This window comes from Somniosus microcephalus, chromosome 2 (genome assembly GCF_052327205.1).
Source record: "Somniosus microcephalus isolate GS21.2 chromosome 2, FLI_Smic_1.0, whole genome shotgun sequence".
In the NCBI taxonomy this organism is placed as follows: Eukaryota; Metazoa; Chordata; class Chondrichthyes; order Squaliformes; family Somniosidae; genus Somniosus; species Somniosus microcephalus.
Window position 1 is genome coordinate 136424455 of NC_140988.1, and position 25582 is coordinate 136450036.

General features: G+C 44.5%; 1 protein-coding gene across 3 annotated transcripts in view; it reads left to right on the top strand.

Annotated features, from left to right (window-relative positions):
- LOC147122966 (synaptopodin-2-like) overlaps positions 1-4991 on the top strand; it is a 155134-nt gene extending 150143 nt beyond the window's left edge. For all 3 annotated transcript variants that reach the window (XM_085962836.1, XM_085962817.1, XM_085962827.1), the window contains one exon: positions 1199-4991. In XM_085962836.1, coding sequence (XP_085818962.1) covers positions 1199-1786 — 588 coding nt within the window. In that variant the 3' untranslated portion in view covers positions 1787-4991. The remainder of the gene's footprint in view (positions 1-1198) is intronic.
- The last annotated feature ends 20591 nt before the right edge of the window (positions 4992-25582 follow it).

Sequence of the window (25582 nt, forward strand, 5' to 3'; positions counted from 1 at the left end):
AGAGAAGACAATGAAGTCCCCTCTCCTGGCATAAGGAGCTTCTGTCACTTCTCTTATGCAGCAGTGGACGGCGAACTGGGAGATGTTGCAGATGTCACCTGCTCCAGCCAGGAAGGATCCCGACACAAAGAAAGTCAGGGCCATGGTCACCTTCATAGCCATTGGCAGTGCTGTCCTTGCCCTGTGTTGAGGCTGCAGGTCTGGTTGCAAGATGTGGCAGAATTCTGTGAGCAGCTCCTTCGTAAAGTGCAGATGCCTCACACACTGCTCCTGGCTCAGACTGAGGTAAGAGAATTGTTCTCTGAAAACCATCTTCCTCCTCCCTCCGTGGGCAGCATGTCCTCTTCTTCGCTGCCTCTGCTCCATCTCCCTGTTATGCTGCAGGCCAAGGGGGATGACAACTAGAGCACCCATGACTGGGAGCAAGTGATCTGACCAGAACCCTTGAAGTCAGAAGCAAGGCCTTCTCCACTTGCAGAACCACTCCTGTCACCTCACCAACTTAAAACAACTCTAGAAAGCTGCAAATACTTCCACAAACTTACACAGTGCCAGTAGAAATCAAAAAGCAATTTACCTGAAAGTTGGTAATGGTCCCTTTAAATAGCGCTGGTGGGGGGTCCGTTCTGCTGCTGAACACATGTTCAGCTGTGCAAGGTTAAGAAAGGATGCTAGCTCCAGCGATGACGACAAAAATGGCAGCGCTGGGTCACGATCTGCCTACTTACTAAACAATGGGTGCTACACAACCAAATGTTTAGCCCCTTTAAGAATTATGAAATACATTGGGATTTGTGGTGGAAGTGCAGAAATGTGAAGGTTGTGTGATGTCAAGCATAAAAAGGTAATAATAAATGTTCTTAGGCAACTATGTTGAGAAGACACATGTTGGTCCCAAAAATAACAAATATATGAGAATAACTGGCACTTGTCAAATTAGACAGAATCATTTAAGGTAGGTATCCCTACAAGGCCAGCCTTCCCTGCTCAAGCCTGAGGGAATTCAAAAAGGATGCCCAAATACAAAAGTATTAACGAGACTCAAATGCACATGGGTTTCCCATTTTACAATATATAACCACAGCTGTGGTGCATGAGTAACGGAATGTAACATTTGAGGTCTACCTTGTGCTGTTTTGGTCCTAGCCATCTGCCCTGATTTGCCATCAGATATACTATTCATTGCTTTTATTTACAGATGCAGGCAAAAGGCTACCAACCTATAAGACCACCAGGAAAACTACCACCATATGGCTATTCTCATGGGCCCTCTGGAGCACAAGCAATGCAACAGCCAGCAACCAGTTCATCAGAAAGAACGACGTCCCAGTCAGACAAAACTTCGTTGAAAAAGCTGACCCCGTGGGATGCTGCATCGCAGTCCGCTGTTGGTTCAGTAGAGGAAGCGTTTTCCAGCAGAAATATCCAGGTATCAATTGCAAAGAATATTGTTTCAGCAGCCCGTCGAAAGACATTACCTGAGCCTCCGGAGGAATGGAAGGCGCGAGTAGCCTATGTCCCCCCACTTCCAAGCAGCTACTCTTCTGTTGCCACTTTCCATGTCAGAAAACCACCTAGCATAACATCCTCAATCAAAACTTTAGCATCCATCCCAGCACCTACCATCCAAGGGCGTTCAATGTACAAAGAGCCACTAAGTTATCAGCGATCCCTGACTAACTCTGACATGTCCACTGGGACATACTCTGAACATGAAACTTCAGAAAAGCAGGTAGCTGATCCAAATTATAACCCTTATCCACGGGGCTGGAAGAAACAAAGATGAAACCACAAAAGAAAAGGAAAGTCTTGACGTGTGATTCATCAGGTGTCTCCTCATGTTGAAGATTACAGTGTGGTTTGTGTTGACAGGAAAAGTGGACTCAGTCTTAAAAAAGAATCAGATAAGAAAAAGTGAAAAATGTGTGGAATTTGTTAGATAAAGGAAATGCATTTTCTGGTGAATATCACCTTTAGTATTGAGTTTCCATTGTGTCTTGCAGCACCTACAGTGTTTTTGTACACATATTTCAGCATGATGTTCAATTACAAATTGTTAAACAATATACATGTGTGAAGAATATCATAGTTAACACAAAGTATTTGCATAAAAAGAGTATGCAATTTGCTTACAATCTGTATACTGCAACATGTTAACTTCATGGCATTATTTCCAGATAAGATAATTTACTGCCATTGGCCTTAGAGGCAAAATAATAGAACTTTGGGGGAAATTAGAACAAGATTAAGCAGTTATAAAAGTGAGTGCTTATTAAATTGCACAATTCATATTTTACATTTTACAATTCATAGCATTAGAGAATTTCTTGGCCATTACAATGTACACATAGAACTCGCTGTCTTGGGAGTGTGTTACAATGCTGTAACAGATCTGAAGGATTGAGATGAACCTTGTTCCAAACAGAGGCCAATGGACAATGACAAATGTCATAAACCAGGACAACAAATCTGAGATTGTTGTTACAGCATTGTAACACACTGACTGACAAGATGTGCTTTTCTTTTACATGATGGATTGTTAGCCTACTGTTCCCGTCCCTCATGTGTGATGAGAAGCACCCTCTGCATTGTCATACACCTACACCCAGCTGCCTAAAGTCAAGGAAGAGCTTCATGAACAGTGTTGTTCCATTACAATCAACCTCATCTGAAGCCCGCATCACCTTGTGGAAAGACCGGCTCGCCAGTCTTGAACAACCCCCAGCGATGGAAATTTTACCTGATGAAAGCCTTCCCCCAGGAGCTAATTGCAACTGGGCAATCTGGAAGTGCCTTAACAGACTTAGGACCGGTGTAGGTTGCTCAAAGGTGTCACTAAGCAAATGGGGATATTCAACCAGCCCAACAACTTGTGAATGTGGAACTGAGGCACAGACTATGCAACATCTCCTGCAATGCCCATCGTTAGAGGAACCCTGCACTGTTGCAGATCTTGCCGAATCCAACAACAAGGCGCAAAAATGTGTCCAGTTCTGGCTGGGCTATGTATAGACTGTCCGTGGACACGATAAGAAGAAGATCACACACTAGGAAGGAAAGCGAGATAGCCTTTGCACTCCAAGGCAGGCAATGTGTTGTGATAAGAAAGCAATGTGCAACAGATTTTTTTTAAACTGGGAAATGCACTCTGTTATATTGACATATTATGGATGTAGGACATTGTAAACAACAGCAATGTCTGAGGACTTTTCTGGAGGATAAGTAAACAACAGACCATGGTAATAAGTTGGTACAGATACATGAGATTTAATCCGCTTGACAAACAGAAATGTTGAATTTTCCTGTTTTAGATATAAATTACTCATTAGAAGCATAAGTGTTTGTTCCAATAAAAAACTTTGCTTTTTATGTTAGGCACAAGCTACATTATTATGGCGTTGACTATGAAAAATATAAATAAAAGAAAATATATTTACATAATTGTACTACCAAGACTGTTCAGCTACATTACAGCCATCCAAAATGCACTGTGCATTTTTTTTTAGAAAAGTCCTCGAGAATGCTTATGTTTGACCACAAGAAATCTTTTAAACTATACTCTTAAGTCCTACAAATATGCATTTTTCTTTAAAATTATTTTGAAACAGAACCAATAGTGAACATGTGAATCAAATGGGATTGATGAAATTGTACTGGATACTGTATATCATTAGGAGGTTTTAAGAATTACTTGGGAAGCATTTACACTATTTACCTTTTGACCAGGCTTTACTTCTCAACTGGGGAAAGTGAACCATCAGTGAATTGGCAGGGTTATTGTGGGTTACAGTATGTGCAATGTGTTTTGAGATGGGAGTCCAGAATTAAGGAGGGATATAGAATTTTTGTGAATTGTTCTGTTTACTTGCTAACATGTAGAAAAAATGATCAGTACAGTGTAATAATTGCTGACCAAACAGTGCTTAAAATTATGGAAATCTGAAATATACATTCGGTCCATCAACATCTGATAAGAAAAAAGTCCATGTTGTGAGTAGTGATCCTTTGTGAGAACTCAAGCATAAGTTCTGATACGCTCAAAAAACTAACCTGTCTCTTTTTGCAGATGCTGATAGATGTGCTGTGTCTTTTCAGTATTCTCTGTTTTTATTTTAGTACTTAAAAATAAATTGTTTTGCTAAAATATCAATTAATGTGTCTTGCCCTGCAGTACATTGCTTTGTTTTGGGCTTACACAATAATTTAGCATTTGGTCCTTCAACTTCTGGCACAACTTGCTTAAGCTCTTAAAACATTATGTAATGTAAAATATTTTAACATCAAGTACAATGCTTTATTATAGCAACTTGTGTTGCACATAAAAAATTAAGTAAAGCCATTACAAAAACAAATGGACTATTTGGCCATTACTTGAATTGACTGCAATGCTCTGTATTCTTCCTTTCATTGAAAACAATGGGAGCACTGATGTACATGTGAAACTCATACTATCAAGACCTTCACACAGTGTTCCTGTCCTATCACGTTTGTATTGTTTTCAATATAATGCTAGTCATAGACACATTGTAGAAACACTGTGGTACATACATTCAGCCACACAAAAATAGCTGTGATGATTGCATCAGCTGAATCAGAAAAAAGGAACAATATCTGAAGTGTCTTAATATTTACTGTATTTCATCCACATTTTGAACTGATATTCTTAACCTTGTGTTATCTATAGCATGACTTCAATTCAGCGAGTCAAATTTCTAGTTGTATTACAATGCTTATATTCATGTATAAGAGAGAAATATGCAACACCTCAGCACTTGTTAAGCACTGAAAACTTATACATAGCATGTCACATTTTTAAAATGGCAAATGGACAAAATATTTGTTTTTGATGGCAATATTTGTCAATTATTATGCTCCTGATATAAAGAGTGGTACAAAATGTTCTAGAGCACTTACTTGATTTGCACAATTGATTAAAAAAAACTCTGTTCTACTATAAAAATGCTTCAAAATAAAATATTTTGTTGCTACTTCATTGTTGAAGGAAATATTTTCTTGAAAAACAATTGAATGTGCAGTTTTATTTTTGTGTAGCCAAAAAACTTCAAAAAGTTGATACCATAAAAATGCATATACACTTGCATTTTTGACAAAACTTATTTTGTTTTCAATGAAAACGAATACAATACTAGTTGTCTGGTGAAACATGTCACTTTTTCATTTAAACTATTTAAATATTTTGAATCATTGTCATTTGCTTGAATAATCACATTTGGCTTTGAGCTTTATGCACCAAAAAAACACTCTCGGATACAGTCTCACCAAAGTGAGGGCTGGTGTCAGGGCAACAGTGAGAACTCACAGCATCCCTGGGTTAGGAGGGAGATATCAGATAAATTATTGTATTTAATAAAATAATCATATATGTCTACTGCCAATTGAGACAGTAGAATGACTGATTTGTCAATGCCACCGACAGGAGTTGGACAGTAGAAATTAGTTAGAAAGTGGTCATCTTCACTGCTGCAAGCAATGCTGTATTTTTTTAATTCATTCTTGGGATATGGGTGTTGCTGACAAGTCTGTCATTTTTTGTCCATCCCTAGTTGCCCATGAGAAGGTTGTAGCAGTTTGATACAACTGAGTGGCTTGCGAGGCCACTTCAGAGGGCAGTTAAGAGTTAACCTGGTGTGAGGCCAGCGTCATGTATAGGCAAGATCGGGTAAGGACAGTAGTGAACCAGCTGGGTTTTTACGACAATCCACAGCTTTATGGTCACTTTTGCTGATACCATCATTTTTAACATTTCCAGATTTATTTATTAATTTTAACTGAATTCAAATTCTTAAACTGCCGTGGTGGAATTTGAACTCATGTTCTCAGAATTATTAGTCTAGGTCTCTGGATTACTAGTCCAGGAACTACCACTACATTACCGTACTCATATTTGTTGCATTGAACCAATAGATTATAAAAGAAAGCAAAAGTAAGCAAAGTTTGCATTTATATAGCTCCTTTAATGTAGAAAAACACTCCAAGGTGCTTCACAGAAGTGTAATCAGATAAAAATTGACACCAAGCCAAGGAAGGAGATATTGGGAAGGGTGACTAACAGCTTGGTTAAAGAGGTGCATTTTAAGACAGGTCTCAATGGAGGCTGAAGTGAAAGGGGGATGCACAAGACACCAGGGTTGGAGGAATGCAGAGTTCTCGGAGGGTTGCAGGGCTGGAGGCAGTTACAGAGATAGAAGGTTGAGGCCATGAACAGATTTGGACACAAGGTTGAAAATTTTAAATTGGAGGTGTATGGACCAGGAGCCAATGTAGGTCAATGAGCACAGAGGTGATGGGTGAACAGGACTTGGTATGAGTTAGGATGCAGGCAGCAGAGCAGCAGATCTTCAGATGAGCTGAAGTGTATGGAGAGTGGAAGATGTTAGGCTAGCCAATAGAGCATTGGAATAGCCATGTTTGGAGGTGACAAAGGCATAGATGAATGTTTTGGCAGCAGATGGGTTGAGCCAGGGGCAGATGTTATAGAGGTGGAAGTAGGCGATCTTTGTGATGGAGAGGATATGGAGGCGGCAACTCGGACCACGAGGTTGTGAAGAGTCGGCTTCAACCTGAGACAGAGGCCTCGGTGGGAGAAGGAAATGTTGATGAGGGTAAAGAGTTTGTGGTGGGGGCCAAAGACAATGGCCTAGAAATTAGTGACCACCACAAAAGCTGCCGGTGCCCCCACGGCCGGGTGTTAACGGCCGCTGAAAATGGTGGTGCTGGCAGGACTGAAAAATTGGCACTGGGGACTAATTAACATTAGCCCAGCGCTTGTGCAACGCCGTCCTGGTGGCATTGGTCCCGGCAGCAGGCCCTGATGTAGCGTGACCAAAGTGTAGTTGCAGCTACAACAACCTTCTGAAAGCGAGGCTGTCATTTCAGAAAGCATTGTTGGTTTCTTAAAGAGGCAATGGCTTCTGAAATGAAAAAAAGAAATATGATGCAAAAATATGACATTTTTAGCCCTTACAGCTCAACTGCCTTCTGAAAAAAAAAATTGACTTTAAAAAGAATTCTCAAATGGAAGTCTTCAGCTCTTAAAGTTGAATTCCGTTCCAAACCTCAAAAAATGGGAAAAGTGCTTCAGCACTAACACAAATGGCTCAGCAAGCCAGGGAAGGGGACCCCAGGGTCTCACATGCAGCACTCCAGCTTTGTGCAGGGGGGTCAACACTGCAAGAGAGGTCCTCGACCCACAGGGGCCAGGAGGCCCTCCAGAAAGAAGGATGTGGGACCAGATCACTGAGGCCATCACTGCCAGCAGTATCACCCCCACCACCTGGCTCCAGTGCCCAAAGAAGCTTCATGACCTCAGACCAGTGGGCAAGGTCAGTGAATGCATCTGCAAAAGCCGTCTTCTACCAATTGCACCACTAGCCTCATACACTTCTCAATGCATGACGACTCCTCCCCAATCACTCACCTGACAACATTGAGCCAGAAATTAGGATCGGGTGCTTGCCGCGCGTGCAGGCCCCCAATGTGCACTCACCCTGCGCGCCGACATCTGAAGCCCAGGCCTGCTTGCATTTCCTGTCCCTGGCCTGGTTCCAATGTCGGCGCGATCTGCTTACCTGATCCAGCGGCGTAGTTAGTGCGATGTGCCGGCTGGGATCAGGTGAGCACTCTGCAGCCAATCAGGGGAGGGGAAACTCATTCATGAGTTTGATAGTAAAGACTGTCAAACTCATGAAAAGTACGGGCACCCAAAAGACTAGTTTAACTTTAATTAAAATTTTAAAAAACATCCCAATAATTAAATAAACTATAAATAACTTTTAAAAACTATTTAAAACAATTAATAAAATTTTTGAATTTTTTTTTTTTTTTAACGAATTCGGGTCTAAAAATAAACTTACCTTACTGTACAATCCTTAAAAACAATGAAGCTGTGGAAAAAATGTAATAATTTTAAATAATCGACCACTTACCTTCAAGAATCCACTCCTTACGCCTCCTTTTTTCATTTCCAAAAAGTCCAGGCCCTTGCACACGCGCAAACCTGTCAAAACGAAGGAAGTTCAACGCGTGCGCGCAGAGTCCTGCGCGCACGCGTTGGACCTCTTAACCCCTTAGTTCAATGGAGAGGAAATGCCAGTTTCCCATGCATGTGCTGTGCATGCTGGAATCCGGCAATTCCTCCGGCCACACGCGTGAGTACACTGTCCGTACTCACGCGTTGGGAACGGAATTACTGGCCCAATCTCTACCAAACATGAGGCACATCTCCCATTCCTAGCTTCACCTCACCCCCTTGGAGGAGATGATGCAGGCCATTGTTGGCAGGGGCATGGCTGAGCCCTTGGCCAGCGGCAGGGTGGAAAGGATACAAATTGCTGGTATTCTCATACATTATCCTCCTTCTGGCATGCATCTCCTGGTTTCCCGCCCTCCCCTCACAACAACTCCACCCTTGTGCCTTCCTCATTTCACACACCCAAGAAATACAGCCTGCCCAGCCAGTGAGGAGAAGAAGGAGGAGGAGGAGGAGAAGAAGGAGGAGGAGAAGAAACAACACCGTCACTTGATTTCACACTCCCAGCCACCAGCTCAAGGTCGACCAGCAAGTCCATCTGCAGTGTCCCCCACTGAACGTCAGCAGCCTTCTACCAGCTATGCTGCAGCCACTGGGGTAGAACTGCATGACATCAGCAGGATAGGCAAAGACACACACAAGATATCACTAAGAGAATGCATAAGGGTGATGAGTTGATTTCTTGATGTCATATTGGATGGATAGATGTATAAAGTAGGATTGGAAGGTTTGCTTTATGGTGGCTTTTATTTTAGCATTGTGGCAAAGAGGACACTGTGATGGTCAGTATAGTAATCTGGGATGTTATGATTAAGGTTATCCACCAGGTGGTGCTGTAGCTAGTGCTGCCACTAGTTAAGGTCAGGGGGTTGCTTCCTGTCAAGGTCAGCAAAGGTGGAATGTCAGGATGCAGGCCTGTATGTTTGCTACGCAGTTGTTAATAAAGTATACAGACGAATTCTAATATCTCGCCTCTTCGAGTTCTTGTTTCACTACATGGATTTATCACAGTCAGTAACAGAGGGAAGGTAAGGTGTGGGTCTAATGTTGAAAGGGGAATTGGGGTTGTGGTCACTGGTACCGCAGGTAGATGATTCGATCCCATATTTCACGGTCAGAAAGGGGCTGTCTGGTTTGCGTCCTCCTCTTCTGCGTCCTCCTTTTCTGCATCCTCCTTTTCAGTGTCCTCCTCTTCCCTCTGCAAGCAGATGTTGTATATCTGAAATAAAAGCATAAAATGCTGGAAATACTTAGCAGGTCAGGCAGCATCTCGACCTGAGATGTGAACTCTGTTTCTCTCTCCACGGATGCTGCCTGACCAGCTGAGTATTTCCAGCATTTTCTGCCTTCTCAGAGAACTTCCTTTACCATCTGAGGCCTTGCAAGCATCCAGCAGCAATCCCTGCACACTTAAAAAAACTTTTAGCATGTATTGCACCAAGCCACTACCTCAATAAAATCAAAAAAATCCAGTTCAAAAGCTTAAATGCAAACTTACATGAAAAATGTGTGTGTCCCTTTAAGAGATGCTGACAGCACCTCTGTCAGTCTGCTGAACACTGGGTTTTCATGGCAAGCTTAGGACCCAGTGCTGACCTCAGCGCTAAGGCCGAAGTTTGCTGTGGTGTTGTTAAGTCGGTGTTGCACGTCAACTGACTCCACCCTCTCTTCGTTTACATTTCCAGGGCCAGTGCTGCTATCAGCAGCGCTAAGGCCCGCACCAAAATGGAGGCCGCTGAGTCACTTGCCAGAGAAGGGCGCTAAAATGGCAGCCACCATTTTTCAACCAGATTGCGGCAGTAACTCGTGGTGGTAAGTGGCCCAATTTCTAGGCCAATGGCTTCAGTCTTCCCAGTGTTTAACTGGAGGAAATTAGGCATGATAGCCTGAAATTTTCTCTCTGGCTAAACTAATTTAAATTAATGGATGGAAAATCAGGTGATGTCCCAATCAATTGACAATGCCAGCAGCTCACCCAGAATATTCAAATTATGCAGACCCCGGGAAATTCAGCAGGGCAAGCTCAGTGTTAGTTGGGCAGTTCGAAATCCCACCCCACTTTAATTCCAGTTGTGATCCCACCAAAGAGCACAAGAAAAAGTCAAAGATGAGAACAGTCCATTTTAGCTCATCCCTCTTGTATTTGAACTCACTCAGCCTAACATTCAACTGCACCTTGAATTCTTCATAACACCTTTGATTCCACTACTTTACCTGGCACATTATTCCAAATGTTAATCATAGCTTTCACTTGCACTTGTCACTTTATTCACTTAATAAATATCGTGAAACCTTGGCCTGCTATTACTATATTTTGCAGTGGTTCTGGTTTTTCCCATTGAAAGGTGTAGAGCTCCCGAAAGGCTTATTGGCTAAATGTATTTTGCAGCATGGCACTAAACCACATAAGTTAGGAAGGTACGAGTGAGGCTTTTTTAAGCTTGGATCAGTGGTAACACACTTGTCTGACACCCTTGTGCAGTACTGAATCAGTATTGCATTGTTGGAGGTGCTATCTTTCAAATGAGATGTTAAACCAAGACCGTGTCTGCCTTTTCAGGTGGAAATAAATCATCAAAGAGCAGGAGAGTTTTCCTGGAGCCCTGTCCAACATATATCCCTCAACCAATATTACCAAAAACAGATTAACTAGTCATTTATTGCGTTGCTGTTTCTGAGACATTGCGGTATGCACATTGGCTGCTGCATTTGCTTACAAAACGATAGTGACTACAATTCAAAAGTAATTCCTTGGCTGTGAGCACTTTGGGACATCCTGAGAACATGAAGGTATTATGAAAGTACAAGTTCTTTCTTCTTAAACAGCCTCCAACTCATCCAAAACTCCAGTGTTTGCATCCTCTCCACCAGCTCCATGCCCCCCAAACCCCCTGAATTCAAAATCCTTTTCCTCTTTTACAAACCTGTTTGTGGCCTTACCCTTCTCTATTTCTGGAACCTCCTCCAGTCCTATATTCCATCCCATGCTCTATGGTCTTTATGACTTCTGTGCTTTCCTCTCTCCCAGATTTCCTTTCTTGGTAGTAGAGACTTCAACCATCTTAGCTCTACTCTCTGGAACTCCCTCACTTGGGTCAGAATTTTGCTGGTGCTCAATGGTCGGGATGGGTGGCAGGTCAACTATTAAATTGAAAATGATTGACAGCGGGTTGGGAACCCACTGTCAAAACGTGCACACTGGACTTTTCTGATGTCAGATCTGCCAGCGCTAAGCAGACCCGACAGACAGCGGCAAGGGAGGCACTTAAAATCATTAGTGGCTTATTTACAGCCACTTAACAATGTTTTTTTCCCCAGCTTTTTGGATTTGACAGGTTGCCCACTGGTTTCCCGCTGTGCCTAGACCTCGTCTGTGAAGCTAAGGCGGGAGCTCAGTAGCCATTGATTCAGCTGATGAATTGACAGCTTCAAATGTCAAGTTAAAGCTCCCAGCTGATTGAGAAATATTCCCTTAGCCACTAGCTTCTCTAAACTGAATTTCCACTAAAGATTCAGAATGCTGCAAGTCTTTACACAAGTCTCCATCCAATCTGACCTCATTACCTTTCCCACTATTGACAGATCGCTTCTGTCATCTCTACTTTACCTGCTATCTATTCGATCAGCAGCGAATCCCACCACGATCAGTCCAAATGCCAGCATCACCAGGCACACCAGCAGCAGCAGGCATACCAGCAACACCATCAACAACACCAACCTTCTCCGCAATCAACTGATGCTGCACGGGACACAGGGCATCAGTGTGTGACCACATTGCTGCCCGGGAGGCCAGGGATGGCCTCACCATACCCATATTTACTTCACTTGATGCTGTACACCCTGGATGCCACATGATGCATCAGGCTGGCACCATCCTACACCAACACCATAAAGCATCCCTACAATGCCCAAGCCATTCCTTTCACACTCATCACCACTTCCAAAGGTGCATACAAATCTGTCCAAGATGGGTGGAGGTGCAAGGTAAGTTGGTGTGAGTAAGGATGTGCAGGAGTAGGGTAGGGAAGGGAAGGCAGAGTGATGGGGATGTGATGAGTGGCACAGCAGGATGAGGTTGAGTGTGGCTTTGCAGTAATATTTTGTGATCTACTGAGATCATTGAAAGGCTTGCACCACTGCAGCCTGGTCCTCCTGACCACATCCCTGCTTGTGCCCTCCTGTGCGATGTGCAACCAGACTGTGTTGGTCTCCTGTGGAGGTCTCTTCCGCCCATGGGAAGGGAAGAGAACCTCCCTGTGTGCTGTGACTCCCTCCATAAGCATACGGAGAGAGTCATGGAAGAGGCCGGGTGCAGCCGTGCACCTTTGTGAGGTGTTTGTCAGTGTTTGCAGCACTTCAATGCTGTAGAACACTGACAGCACAAATGTCAATAGAAAGTTGCGCATGGTCCCTTTAAGGGTCGATAAAGAGAGGGCACAGATTAAAGGTGATTGACAAAAGAACTAGAAGCAACATGAAGAAAAACTTTTTTACACAATGAGTGGTTAGGATTTGGAATGCTCTACCTGATAGGGTGGTGGAAACAGATTCAACAGTAGTCTTCAAAAGGGAATTGGATAAACACTTGAAGGAGAAAAAATTGCAGGGACATGGGGAAAGAGGGGGGGGGAGTGGGACCAACTGGATTGCTCTTCAAAAGAGCCGGCACATACTTGATGGGCCGAATGGCCTCCTTCTATGCTGTACTATTCTATAAGGAAACTGGTTGATGACGCATCATCAAATGATGTCATCAGACCCACTTCCTTCAATTACTTGGGAAACCCGCTGGGCAGGCTTAACAAGCCCAATCAGGGGAAAATCATTCTACACAGTGGGCTGAAGCCAACAGCGGGGCCGAGACCTGCCGAGGTAGGGAAAATCGCGGCCTAAATCTCTTCACCTTGCTACTTTCATCCACACTTTTAAAACCTACTTTTTTGACTGTGTTCAGTCAACTCTCCTAACTCTTCTACTGTTGCTCAGTCTCTCTCTGATACAAAGTCTCCTGGGATGTTTTGTTATATTAAAGACACTGGCATATTCCCACTGTAATGCCTGTGGGCATGCACTGGAAGAGCTGGAAATTAGGCCAGGACCCTGATGTACCAGGTCCCAGCCTACCATTGGGATTTCAGTGGGCTTGTAAGGGGCAGAGTCTCTACCGAGGCCAATGGCATAAGATGGGGTGGGGCGATGAATGGATCTCCCTGTGTCAGGAGTGCCCGCATCACTGACCTAGGAGCACATTGGGGCAAGATTGTTGCCTGATACGCCCAGTGAAAGCAGGCGTACCAGCCATTCAAGATATGGAAATGAGTCCCATCTAGCGGTCCAAGCCAAGGATCATGGCCTAGACCCCTGAAGATTGATGTACGTCTTTTATTTGTAATTTTCCTACTTACAACGGGCAATATTGATTCAGCTGCCCATTATACATAGAATCATAGAAGCTTACAGCATAGAAGGAGGCCCATCGTGCCTGTGCCAGCTCTTTGAGAGAGCTATCCAATTAGTCCCACTCCCCTGCTCTTTCCCCATAGCCCTGCAACGTTTTTCCTTTGCAAGTGTATATTCAATCCCCTTTCGATAGTTACTATTGACTCTGCTTCCATCACCCTTTCAGGTAGTGCATTCCAGAACTTAACAACTCATTGTGTAAAAAGATTTCTCCCCATCTCCCCTCTAGTTCTTTTGCCAATCTTAAATCTGTGTCCTTGAGTTACCGACCCTCCTGCCAGTGAAAACAGTTTCTCCCTATCTACTCTATCAAAACCCCTCATAATTGTGAACACATCTATTAAATCTCCCCTTAACTGCTCTGCTCCAAGGAGAACAATCCCAGCTTCTCTAGTCTCTCCACATAACAGAATCCCTCACCCCTGGTGTAATTATGGCAACTCTCCTCTTCACACTCGCCAAGGCCTATATATCTTCTTTCCCAGGATGAGTGGGGACTCTGTCACGACTCTCTGCAGTTAGTGGCCACTGGTGGAAGGTGGAATGTTGATATAGTTTCTGTCTCAACCACTAACCTGAGGAATGAATTCCATAGTCGCACAGCTCTCTGTGTAAAAATGTTTTGCTTGCTCTCTGTTTTAAATTTCTTAAATTTAATCTTGTATCTATGATCTCAGATTCAAGACCCCTCAACTACTGGTAATATACTGCTATTATTGATCCTGTCCCATCCTTTCATAATTTTAAACACTTTTATCATATTGCCACGTAATCTGTATTGTTCTAATGAAAAAGACCCAATTTTTCTTATATTTAAATTTCCTCATACTAGAAACATCAGTCTGCATTGAACATTCTCTAAAGCCTCATTATCAACATCAACAATAATTTTCATTTATATAGCACCTTTAACGTAGAAAAATGTCCCAAGGCACTTCAGAGAAGCATATTTAGACAGAAATTGATACCAAGCCAAAGAAAGAGATACTAGAAGGGTGACTAAAGTAGTGCAGAGCCCAGTACTGCAGATAATACTCTAACTGAGGTTTTAGTAGGTGTTCATATAAATAAGGAATATTGATGAGGATATATTTTATATTTTACACCTCTTGAGATAAAATCTAGAATTCAATTAGCTTTTTTATGGCCTTTTCAACCTAAGGTACTCCCTTTAATGTCCTGTGAACCTGTAACCCCAAATCCTTCTGCCCTTCCACAGCACTGAGATCTGCTTCCATTCAAAGTATAATTACTGCTGTTGTTTTTTAACAATATGTATTTCCTCACAATTACTGATATGGAATTCCATCTGCCATTCTTATCCCATTACCCCATCTTGTCAATATCCCATTTCAGCTTCTTTTGGTCTTCTAAAGAATTAACAATACCTCCTGTTTTGGTATCATCTGCAAATTGTGACACCATTCTAGGTTGTAGGTGTCAGCTGTAGCTTAGTGGTAGCACTCTCATCTCTGAGTCAGAAGGTCATGGGTTCTGAGGGAGTGCTGCACTATCAGAGGTGCTGTCTTTCGGATGAGGTGTTAAACCTTCTCCTGTGGATGTAAAAGCTCCTGTGGATCTATTTGAAGGAGAGCAGGGGAGTTCTCTCCAGTGTCCTAGACAATATTTATCCCTCAACCAGCATCACTAAAGCAGATTGTCTGGTCATTATCATGTTGCTGTTTGTGGGAGTTTGCTGTGTGCAAATTGGCTGCTGCATTTCCTACATTACAACAGCGACTACACTTCAGAAAGTACTTCTTTGGCTGTAAAGCGCTTTGGGATGTCCTGGGGTCATGAAAGGTGCTATATAAATACAAGTCTTTTTTTTCTCTTTCTGTATCCAGATCATTAATATACAGTGAACAGAAGTGGCCCCAGAATAGAACCCTGTGTGATACCACTATCCAGTTTCAACCACTCAGCAAAATTGTTCTTAACTCCTACTTTGTTATTGCCCTTCTAACCAATTTTTAATTCAGTTTGCTATGATCCCTCTAATGCAATACCCCTTAATCTTCTCTAATAATCTCCAATGCCATACCTTGTCAAAGCCATTCCTAAAGTCTATGTACACTACACCAACTGCATTTCCTTCATCTGCCGTGTCTGTTATTACCTGAAAGAAGTCTAGGATGTTTGTCAAGCACAATCATCCTTTATGAAATCTGTGCTGGCTGCTTCAAACTACTTTCTCTTTAATTAAAGATGAAATTGGCAAATATCTAGATAAAGACTCTAAAATTTTCCCTACCACAAACATTAAGGTAACTGGCCTGTAGTTTCCTGGATTAGTTCTGTCTCCATTTTTAAAAATGCGTACTACATTGGCTATTCTCCAGTCTTCCAGGACACACCCAAACTTAATAGATAAGATCAAATTAATGTATTTGGAAGGAAAGGAGGCATTTTATTTCAGTTTAACATTACATGTTTCAGTTTAATTAATTTTGTCTCAAACAAAGGTGTATATTTCATACAAGCACCTGTTACCATAAGACTTTATTTGCCATGTTCCTTTGTAACTTTTAAATGCAAACGACATACAAGCAAAGCATGTAATTTCCAGCATTTTCTCTTTTTTTTTTCCAGATTTCCAGCATCCACTGTATTTTGCTTTTGTATGTAATTTTCAGTGTAAGTTTTTGTTGCAGTGTAATTGGTTTGCATTGGTTGGGTTTTTGAAAACCAGTCTTGGGTGCCAGATTGGCACTAATGCACTAATATGCTTCCTGTTAGAATTATTTGCATTTAACCAGCTATAAATAAGCATTTGTGCCATTTATGTTTACACGGTAAAAGCCATCCTATTAAACAACCAAAGGGGACCAAAACAGGATGCGTTTTTCCTAACTAGGGCTTGTACAATGACAAGACACTGTGCTTTGTTTTATATTGAATAGTTTAATTTATGCAACCTGATACCCTGTTTACTTTGGCTATGGGTTCTTAGCATTGGTCATGAATGTTTAGACAGCTATGAACAATAATACCAAGGTCCCTTTCTTTCTCAATTGGTTTTAATTTGATACCATGTTGCGTGTAAGTACACTTGGTATTGATCCTGCCCAAGTGCATTACACTGCACTTATCTGAGTTAAAGACCATTTGCCAGCATTTGACTCATTCCCCCAGCACATTTACATCCACTTGCAGAAGTCCCTTCTCCTGCGCAGTCCTGACACTCACAAATTTTAGTGTCATCTGCGAACTTGCGGGCCATTCCCCCAACACCTACATCTAGGTGATTTATGAAAATAATAAAAAGCAACGGACCCAAGACTCCGTGGGGCAGCACTAGCAACCAGCCTCCAAGCTGATCCACAGCCATTAACCACAACTTTCTGTTTATCGGAATGTAGCCAATTCTTAATCCATTGTAACAGCTTCCCACCAATTCCATAATCTTCTGTCTTGTAGAGTATCGTACTGTGAGGTACATTAGCAAAGGCCAAGAAGGCTACATCTACTGGGATGCCCTTATCCACTAACCTTGTAACTTGCTTAAAAAATTCTAGCAGCTTAGCTAGACACAACCTCCTTTTCCAGCAGCTATGCTGAGTGTCTCTGATGATACCCTTCCTATTCAGGTAGTCAGAGAGCTTCTATTAGGATCTCTTCAAGAATCTTACCTTGATTGACATCAGGCTCATGGGGCTGTGTTCCCTTGCTCTGACTTACAATCATAGAAATTTACGGCACAGAAGGAGGCCATTCGGCCCATCGTGTCTGTCACCCTTTTTGAAAATCAGCACCATATGAGTATTTTTCCAATCTAAGGGAACAATCCAGACTCCAGCGAGCTGTTAACAATAAGAGCAAGGAGCTTGAAAATCACTCATTCCAACTACTTAATCAGTCTTGGGTGGAAGTTATCCAGACCCATAGCCCAATCTACTTTAAGGTTACAGTAGATGGAATACAAACAATGTGCTTTTGTTCACTTGCACACTCAATGCTCAGTTCAAACCACAGACACTTCATTCCATCAGCCTCAACTCCCACTGTAAGTGATCTTCACACTCTGCTTAAGTCACGCTCGACAAGGCCCAATCCTTTTCTTGACCAATCATCTCCTGAGTTGTCTCACCAATTTCAGGTCAAGTGACCAGCCATGAGCCCACCCTCCTTACCTCATTATACTCTGATTAGGTCTAATTATTAATCCATCTAATGACCTTCTAACTGTATTATTCCTGTCTACCTGAGAGGATTCAAGTGACCACACTTAAACTGATCTCCCCAAGATTATTTAATTAGATTATATTAGATTAATGAATAGTCCCCCAACAGTTTACACTAATTGCAGAAATACAATAGATGGAATACAGATAGACAAACAATATGATTTCACTTATTTGCACAATCAGTACTCGTTCAAATCACAGATGCTTAATTTCCCCCTACCCAGTTTAAACTTTCACTGTAAGAGACCTTCATGTTCTGCTTGAGTCACACTCTGCTTGAAGTTCCCAAGCTTAAACCTTTTGGGCTAAATATTTGGTTGCGTCGTGCCGGTTGTTTGGGCGCTATGGGTGCCGATTTGGCTCAAAAATGACATCTAAGCAGCGTGCACACACTTTTGGCGCGGGCCGCGCCTGATGCCATTTTGGTGAGGGTGTTAGTGTTGGCACTGTAAGTGTGCAGTGGACATACACAGAGTATGGAGATCGTAATGTCAATCAGCTTGTAACGCTGATTTTGCGCCAGCGTTGCCATTTTCAACCTCAACGCTGGAGCTAACGCCCTCTCTTAACCTCACACAGCTGAACATGTATTCAGCAACAGGAAGGACCCCCCACCAGCATTATTTAAAAGGATCATCATCTATATACAAGTTAGTTGCTGATTGATTTCTACTAGCTGTTGCTGAGTTTGTAGAAGTGTTTGGTGTTTTCTAGATGTCTTTAAAGTTGCCTAAAGTCTACAAGGAGTGGTGTGGCATGTGCTCAAGAGACTTGGTACTGACTTGCAAGGGGCCTGCTCAGATCAGTTGCTCCCAGACATGGGTACAGTAGTCTGTATCCCCCTTGACCTGCAGCATGACAGGGAAAATAAGCAGAGGCGACACAGAGAAGGACAAGCTGCTAGAAGATGCAGGAGAAGGAGGGGAGAAGGCTCTCAACAGGAGGCCATACCCACCCAGGGTCTTTGGGAGCAATTCTCCTACCTCAAACTCAGTGAGGAACACTGCACGCGACTTCTCCATTTCACTAAGGAGGTGCTCACTGAAATCTGCCACCTGCTGCAGGCAGACCTGCAGCCTCAGTCCAGGGCGAGGCTGGCATTGCCAATGGCTGTAAAGGTGACCATGGCCTTGAACTTCTTCACGTCGGGCTCCTTCCAGGCTGGAGCAGGCGACATCTGTAATATATCCCAGTTCACCGTCCACTCCTGTATAAGGAAGGTGAGAATGGCTCTGTATGCAAAGAGAGCTGAATGCATTTCATTCTCTCTTGCTAGAGAGAAGCAGGCAGAGTGAGCATGTGGCTTCTCCAGGATAGCAGGCTTGCCCATGGTGCAGGATGCCATTGACTGCACACACGTCGCTTTGCAGGCGCCGCATCTCAATTCGGAGATGTACCGCAACCGGAAGGGATTTGATTCCCTCAATGTCCACCTGGTGTGCGACCATACTTAGCACATCATGCAAGTTAATGCTCAGCATCCTGGCAGCAGTCATGATGCCTTCATTCTGCGGCAGTCTGCTGTACCATCCGCATTTGAGCCACCACAACAAACCAGAGGGTGGCTGCTGGGTGACAAGGGCTATCCACTGAGACATGTGGGCAGCATTTTTCTTTATTCGTTCCTGGGATGTGGGTGTCGCTGGCAGGGCTAGCATTTATCGCCCATCCCTAATTGCCTTGAAAAGCAGGTGTTGAGACATCTTCTTGAACCACTGCAGTCCCTGTGGTGAAGGTACCCCCATAATGCTGATAGGGAGGGAATTCCAGGATTTTGACCCATTGACAATGAAGGAACGACAATATATTTCCAAACCAGGATGGTGTGTGATTTGCAGGGGAACTTGGAGGTGGTGGTGTTCCCATGCGCCTGCTGCCCTTGTCCTCCTAGGTAGTAGAGTGTTTGGGAGGTGCTGCCAAAGAAGCCTTGGCAAGTTGCTCCAGTGCATCTTGTAGATGGTACACACTGCAGCCCCGGTACGCCTGTGGTGGAGGGAGTGAATGTTTAAGGTGGTGGATGGGGTGCTAATCAAGCGGGCTGCTTTGTCCTGGATGGTGTCGAGCTTCTTGAGAGTTGTTGGAGCTACACTCATCCAGGCAAGTGGAGTATTACATCACACTACTGACTTGTGTCTTGTAGATGGTGGAAAGGCTTTGGGGAGTCAGGAGGCGAGACACTTGCTGCAGAATAACCAGCCTCTGACCTGCTCTTGTGGCCACTGTATTTATGTGGCTGGTCCAGTTAAGTTTCTGGTCAATGGTGACTCCCAGGATGTTGATGGTGGGTGATTCGGCGATGGTAATGCCATTGAATGTCAAGGGGCGGTGGTTAGACTCTCGCTTTTTGGAGATAGTCATTGCCTGGCACTTGTGTCACGCGAATGTCACATGCCATTTATCAGCACAAGCTTGAATGTTGTCTAGGTCTTACTGCATGCGGGCATGGACTGTTTGATTATCTGAGATGTTGCAAATGGAACTGAATACTGTGCAATCATCAGTGAACATCCCCACATCTGACCCTATGATGGAGGGAAGGTTATTGATATATTATTGATTTGGTCTTGGACACAGCCCTGAGGAACTCCTGCTGCGATATCCTGGCGCTGAGATGATTGGCCTCCAACAACCACAACCATCTTCCTTTGTGCTAGGTATGATTCCAGCCAGTGGAGAGTTTCCCCCCTTATTCCCATTGACTTCAACTTTACTAGGGCTCCTTGATGCCACACTCGATCAAATGCTGCCTTGATGTCAAGGGCAGTCACTCTCACCTCACCTCTGGAATTCAGCTCTTTTGTCCATGTTTGGACCAAGGCTGTAATGAGTTCTGGAGCTGAGTGGTCCTGGCAGAACCCAAACTGAGCATCAGTGAGCAGGTTATTCGTGAGTAAGTGCCGCTTGATAGCACTGTCATGACACCTTCCATCACTTTGCTGATGATTGAGAGTAGACTGATGGGCCGGTAATTGGCTGGTTTGGATTTGTCCTGCTTTTTGTGGACAGGACATACCTAAGCAAGTTACCACATTGTCGGGTAGATGCCAGTGTTGTACCTGTACTGGAATAGTCTGGCTAGAGGTGCGGCTAGTTCTGGAGCACAAGTCTTCAGCAAGACAACTGGGATGTTGTTGCGGCCCATAGCCTTTGCTGTATCCAGTGCAGTGAAGTGAATCAAATTGACTGAAGATTGGCTACTGTGATGGTGGGGACCTCTGGAGGAGGCCGAGATGGATCATCCACTTGGCACTTCTGGCTGAAGATGGTTGCGAATGCTTCAGCCTTGTCTTTTGCACTCATGTGCTGGGCTCCGCCATCATTGAGGATGGGAATGTTCATGGAGCCTCCTCCTCCTGTTAGTTGTTTAATTGTCCACCGCCATTCACGACTGGATGTGGCAGGACTGCAGAGCTTTGATCTGATCTGTGGTTGTGAGATCACTTAGCTCTGTCTATAGCATGCTATTTCCACTGTTTAGCATGTATGTAGTCCTGTGTTGTAGCTTCACCAAGTTGGCACTTCATTTTTAGGCACACCTGGTGCTGCTCCTGGCATGCTCTTCTACACTCCTCATTGAACCAGGGTTGGTCCCCTGGCTTGATAGTAATGTAAAGTGAGGGATATGCTGGGCAATGAGGTTACAGATTGTGATGGAGTACAATTCTGCTGCTGCTGATGGCCCACAGCGCCTCATGGATGCCCAGTTTTGAGCTGCTAGATCTGTTCTGAATCTATCCCATTTAGCACAGTGGTAGTGCCACGCGACACGATGGAGGGTGTCCTCAGTGTGAAGACAGGTCATCGTCTTCACAAGGACTGTGCGGTTGTCACTCCTACCAATACTGTCATGGACAGATGCATCTGCGACAGGTAGATTGGTGAGAATGAGGTCAAGTAGGTTTTTCCCTCGTGTTGGTTCTCTCACCACCTGTCGCAGGCCCAATCTGGCAGCTATGTCCTTCAGGACTCGGCCAGCTTGGTCAGTAGTGGTGCTACCGAGCCACTCTTGGTGATGGACATTGAAGTCCCCCACCCAGAGTACGTTCTGTGCCCTTGCTACCCTCAGTGCTTCTTCCAAGTAGTGTTCAACATGGAGGAGTACTGATTCATCAGCTGAGTGAGGGAGGGCGGTAATAATCAGCAGGAGATTTCCTTGCCCATGTTTGACATGTTGCCATGAGACTTCATGGGGTCCAGAGTCAATGTTGAGGACGCCCAGGGCCACTCCCTCCCGACTGTGCTGCCACCTCTGATGGGTCTGTCCTGCCTGTGGATGATGGTGATGGAGGAGTCTGGGACATTGGCTGAAAGACATGATTCTGTGAGTATGACTATGTCAGGCTGTCGCTTGACTAGTCTGTGGGACAGCTCTCCCAATTTTGACACAAGTTGCAGATGTTAGTGAGGAGGACTTTTCAGGGTCGACTGGTCTGGTTGTGCCTTTATCGTGTCAGGTGCCTAGGTTGATGCCGATGGTCCGTCCGGTTTTATTCTTGGTATACTTCTTTGTAGCGGTTTGGTACAACTGAATGGTTTGCTAGGCCATTTCAGAGGGCAGTTAAGCATCAACCACATTGCTGTGGGTCTGGAGTTAAGGATGGCAAATTTCCTTCCCTAAAGTGAATCTGATAGTTTCACGGTCACCATTACTGACACTAGTTTTTTATTCCAGAATTTAAATTCCCCCATTGCTGTGGTGGTATTTGAACTCACATCTCCAGATCATTAGTCCAGGCCTCTGGATTACTAGTCTAGTACCATAACCACTATGCTACTGTACCCATACCATGCATTTAACCAAAACCATGATGCCACACAGAATCTGATAGAGCAGACCATTGGCGTCCTTAAACAACACTTCCGCTGTCTAGACCACACTGGAGGAGCCCTGTAGTACTCACCAGAGCGCGTCTCAAGGTTCATTGTGGTCTGCTGCATACTCCACAACTTCGCCATCATGAGAGCATAGCTCATGCTACCAGGCATACTGTGACCAGCTGAGGAGGAGGAGGAGGAGGAAGTGTAGGAGGAGCTGGAGGGGGAAGAAGAGGACGAGGAAGCGGAGCGGGAGGAGGGGGAAAAGAAAGAGGAGGAGGAGGAAGGGAGGAGGCAACCCAGAGAGCCCTTTCCTGAAATAAAAAGAAAATGCTGGAAAGACTCAGCAGGTCAGGCAGCATCTGTGGAGAGAGAAACAGTTAACGTTTCAGGTCGATGACCCTTCGTCAGAACTGGAAAAAGCTGGAGATGGAACAGGTTTTTAAGCAAGTGTAGGGGCAGGGAAAGGCGGCGGGGGTGTGGTGGGGGGGTGGAGGAAAGAACAAAAGGGAAGGTCTGTGATAGGAATGGAAGGCAGGAGAAATTAAGAGACAAAAGGGATGATGGTGCAGGGCAAAAGGAGATGGTAATGGGACAAGTTAAGAAACAAAAGATGACTCTAGATGAAGTGTAAATGGCGATGGCAGAATGAAAGACAGCTGCCATGTGAGAGAGAGAAAAAAAATGGAAAAAAATTATAGGGGCAGAGGTTATGGTCTGAAATTGTTGAACTCGATATTGAGTCCAGAAGACTGTAAAGTGCCTGATCGAAAGATGAGGTGCTGTTCCTCGAGCTTACGTTGAGCCTCATTGGAACAGTGTAAAAGTCGAGGACGGTGAGGTCTGAGTGGGAGTGGAGCGGAGAATTAAAGTGATAGGTGACCGGAAGCTTGGGTCACCCTTACAGACTGAACGGAGGTGTTCTGCAAAGCGGTCACCCAATCTGCGTTTGGTCTCCCCAATGTAGAGGAGACAGCATCGTGAGCAGCAAATACAGTATACTAAATTGCAAGAAGTACAAGTAAATCGCTGTTTCACCTGGAAGGAGTGTTTGTGGCCCTGGACAGTGGAAAGGGAGGAAGTAAAAGGGCAGGTGTTGCATATCCTGTGCTTGCACGTGAAGGTACCGGGCGAAGGGGAAGAGGTGTTGGGGTTGATAGAGGAGTGGACCAGGGTGTCGCGGAGGGAGCGGTCCCTTCGGAATGCTGAAAGGGGAGGTGAGGGGAAGTTGTGTTTGGTGGTGGGATCAAGCTAGAGGTGGCAGAAATGGTGGAGGATGATCCGTTGAATGTGGAGGCTGGTGGGGTGAAAGGTGAGGACAAGGGGAACCCTATCGTGGTTCCGGGATGGAGGGGAAGGGGTAAGAGCAGAAGTGCGGGAAATAGAACGGACACGGTCAAGGACCGTGTCAACCACAGTAGAGCCCTTTTCTGCGCAGGCTGTCCGTGATTGACTCATCCGACAGCGATACCAGTGAATGCAACCCCAATTCCACATTCACCAATAGTCCCACACCTTTCCTTGGCCACAATGCTACAATAAAAGCCACCACAAAACAAACATTCCAAACCAATTTTATGAATCAAAGCATTACAATATTTCAATCAAAAGTGAACAAATCACCCTTGTGCATTCCCTTAATGCCTGTCTTCCGTGTCCCATTGCCTGTCCGAATACTTCTGCGCAGTGCTACCCCAGTGGCTGCAGCATGGCTGGTGGAAGGCTGCTGACTTTCAATGGGGGAGACTGCAGATGGCCTTGCAAGATGACCGCGAGCAGTTCTGGGCCTAGTAGGCCTGGCTTCTGACCGCACCACCTCGGCACAGGCGGCAGCAGTCTGAGCGGGCTGGCTGACAGGCAATAGCAAGAGCACTGGCAGAGTAGCATAGACATAGACATAGACATAGAAGTTGGAGAGCATAGACATAGACATAGACATAGAAGTTGGAGCAAGAGTAGGCCATTCGGCCCTTCGAGGCTGCTCCGCCATTCAATGAGATCATGGCTGATCATCCAAATTCAGTACCCTGTCCCTGCCTTCTCCCCATATCCCTTGATCCCTTTAGCCTTAAGAAATATATCCAACTCTTTCTTGAATATATTTAATGAACTGGCCTCCACCGCCCTCTGTGGCAGAGAATTCCACAGGTTCACCACTCTCTGGGTGAAGAAATTCTTCCTCATTTCAGTCCTAAATGGCTTGCCCCTTATCCTTAGACTATGACCCCTGGTTCTGGACTCCCCGGCCATCAGAAACATCCTTCCTGCATCTAGTCTGCCCAGGCCTGACAGAATTTTATAGGTTTCGATGAGATCCCCTCTCAAACTTCTAAACTCCAGTGAGTATAAGCCCAATCGACACAATCTCTCCTCATACGTCATTCCTGCCATCCCAGGTATCAGCCTGGTGAATCTTCACTGCACTCCCTCCATGGCAAGAACGTCCTTCCTCAGGTAAGGTGACCAAAACTGCACACAATACTCAAGGTGCGGTTTCACCAAGGCCCTGTACAACTGTAGCAAGACATCCTTGTTCCTGTACTCGAACCCTCTTGCTACGAAGGCCAACATACCATTTGCCTTCTTAACCGCCTGCTGCACCTGCATGCTTACCTTCAGCGACTGGTGCACAATAACACCCAGGTCTCTTTGCACTTCCCCTTCTCCCAATCTATTGCCATTCAAATAATAATCTGCCTTCCTGTTTTTGCCATCAAAGTGGATAACCTCACATCTATCCACATTATAGTGCATTTGCCATGTTTCTGCCCAATCACCCAACCTGTCCAAATCGTACTGGAGTTTCACGACATCCTCCTCACAGCTTACCCTCCCACCCAGCTTTGTGTCATCTGCAAATTTGGAGATATTACATCCAATTCCCTCATCCAGATCATTAATATATATTGTGAACAGCTGGGGTCCTAGGACCGATTCTTGCGGTACCCCACTAGTCACTGCCTGCCACTCGGAAAACGACCCGTTTATGCCAACTTTTTGCTTTCTGTCCGCCAACCAGTTCTCTATCCAAGTCAATACCTTGCCCCCAATCCCATGTGCCTTAATTTTG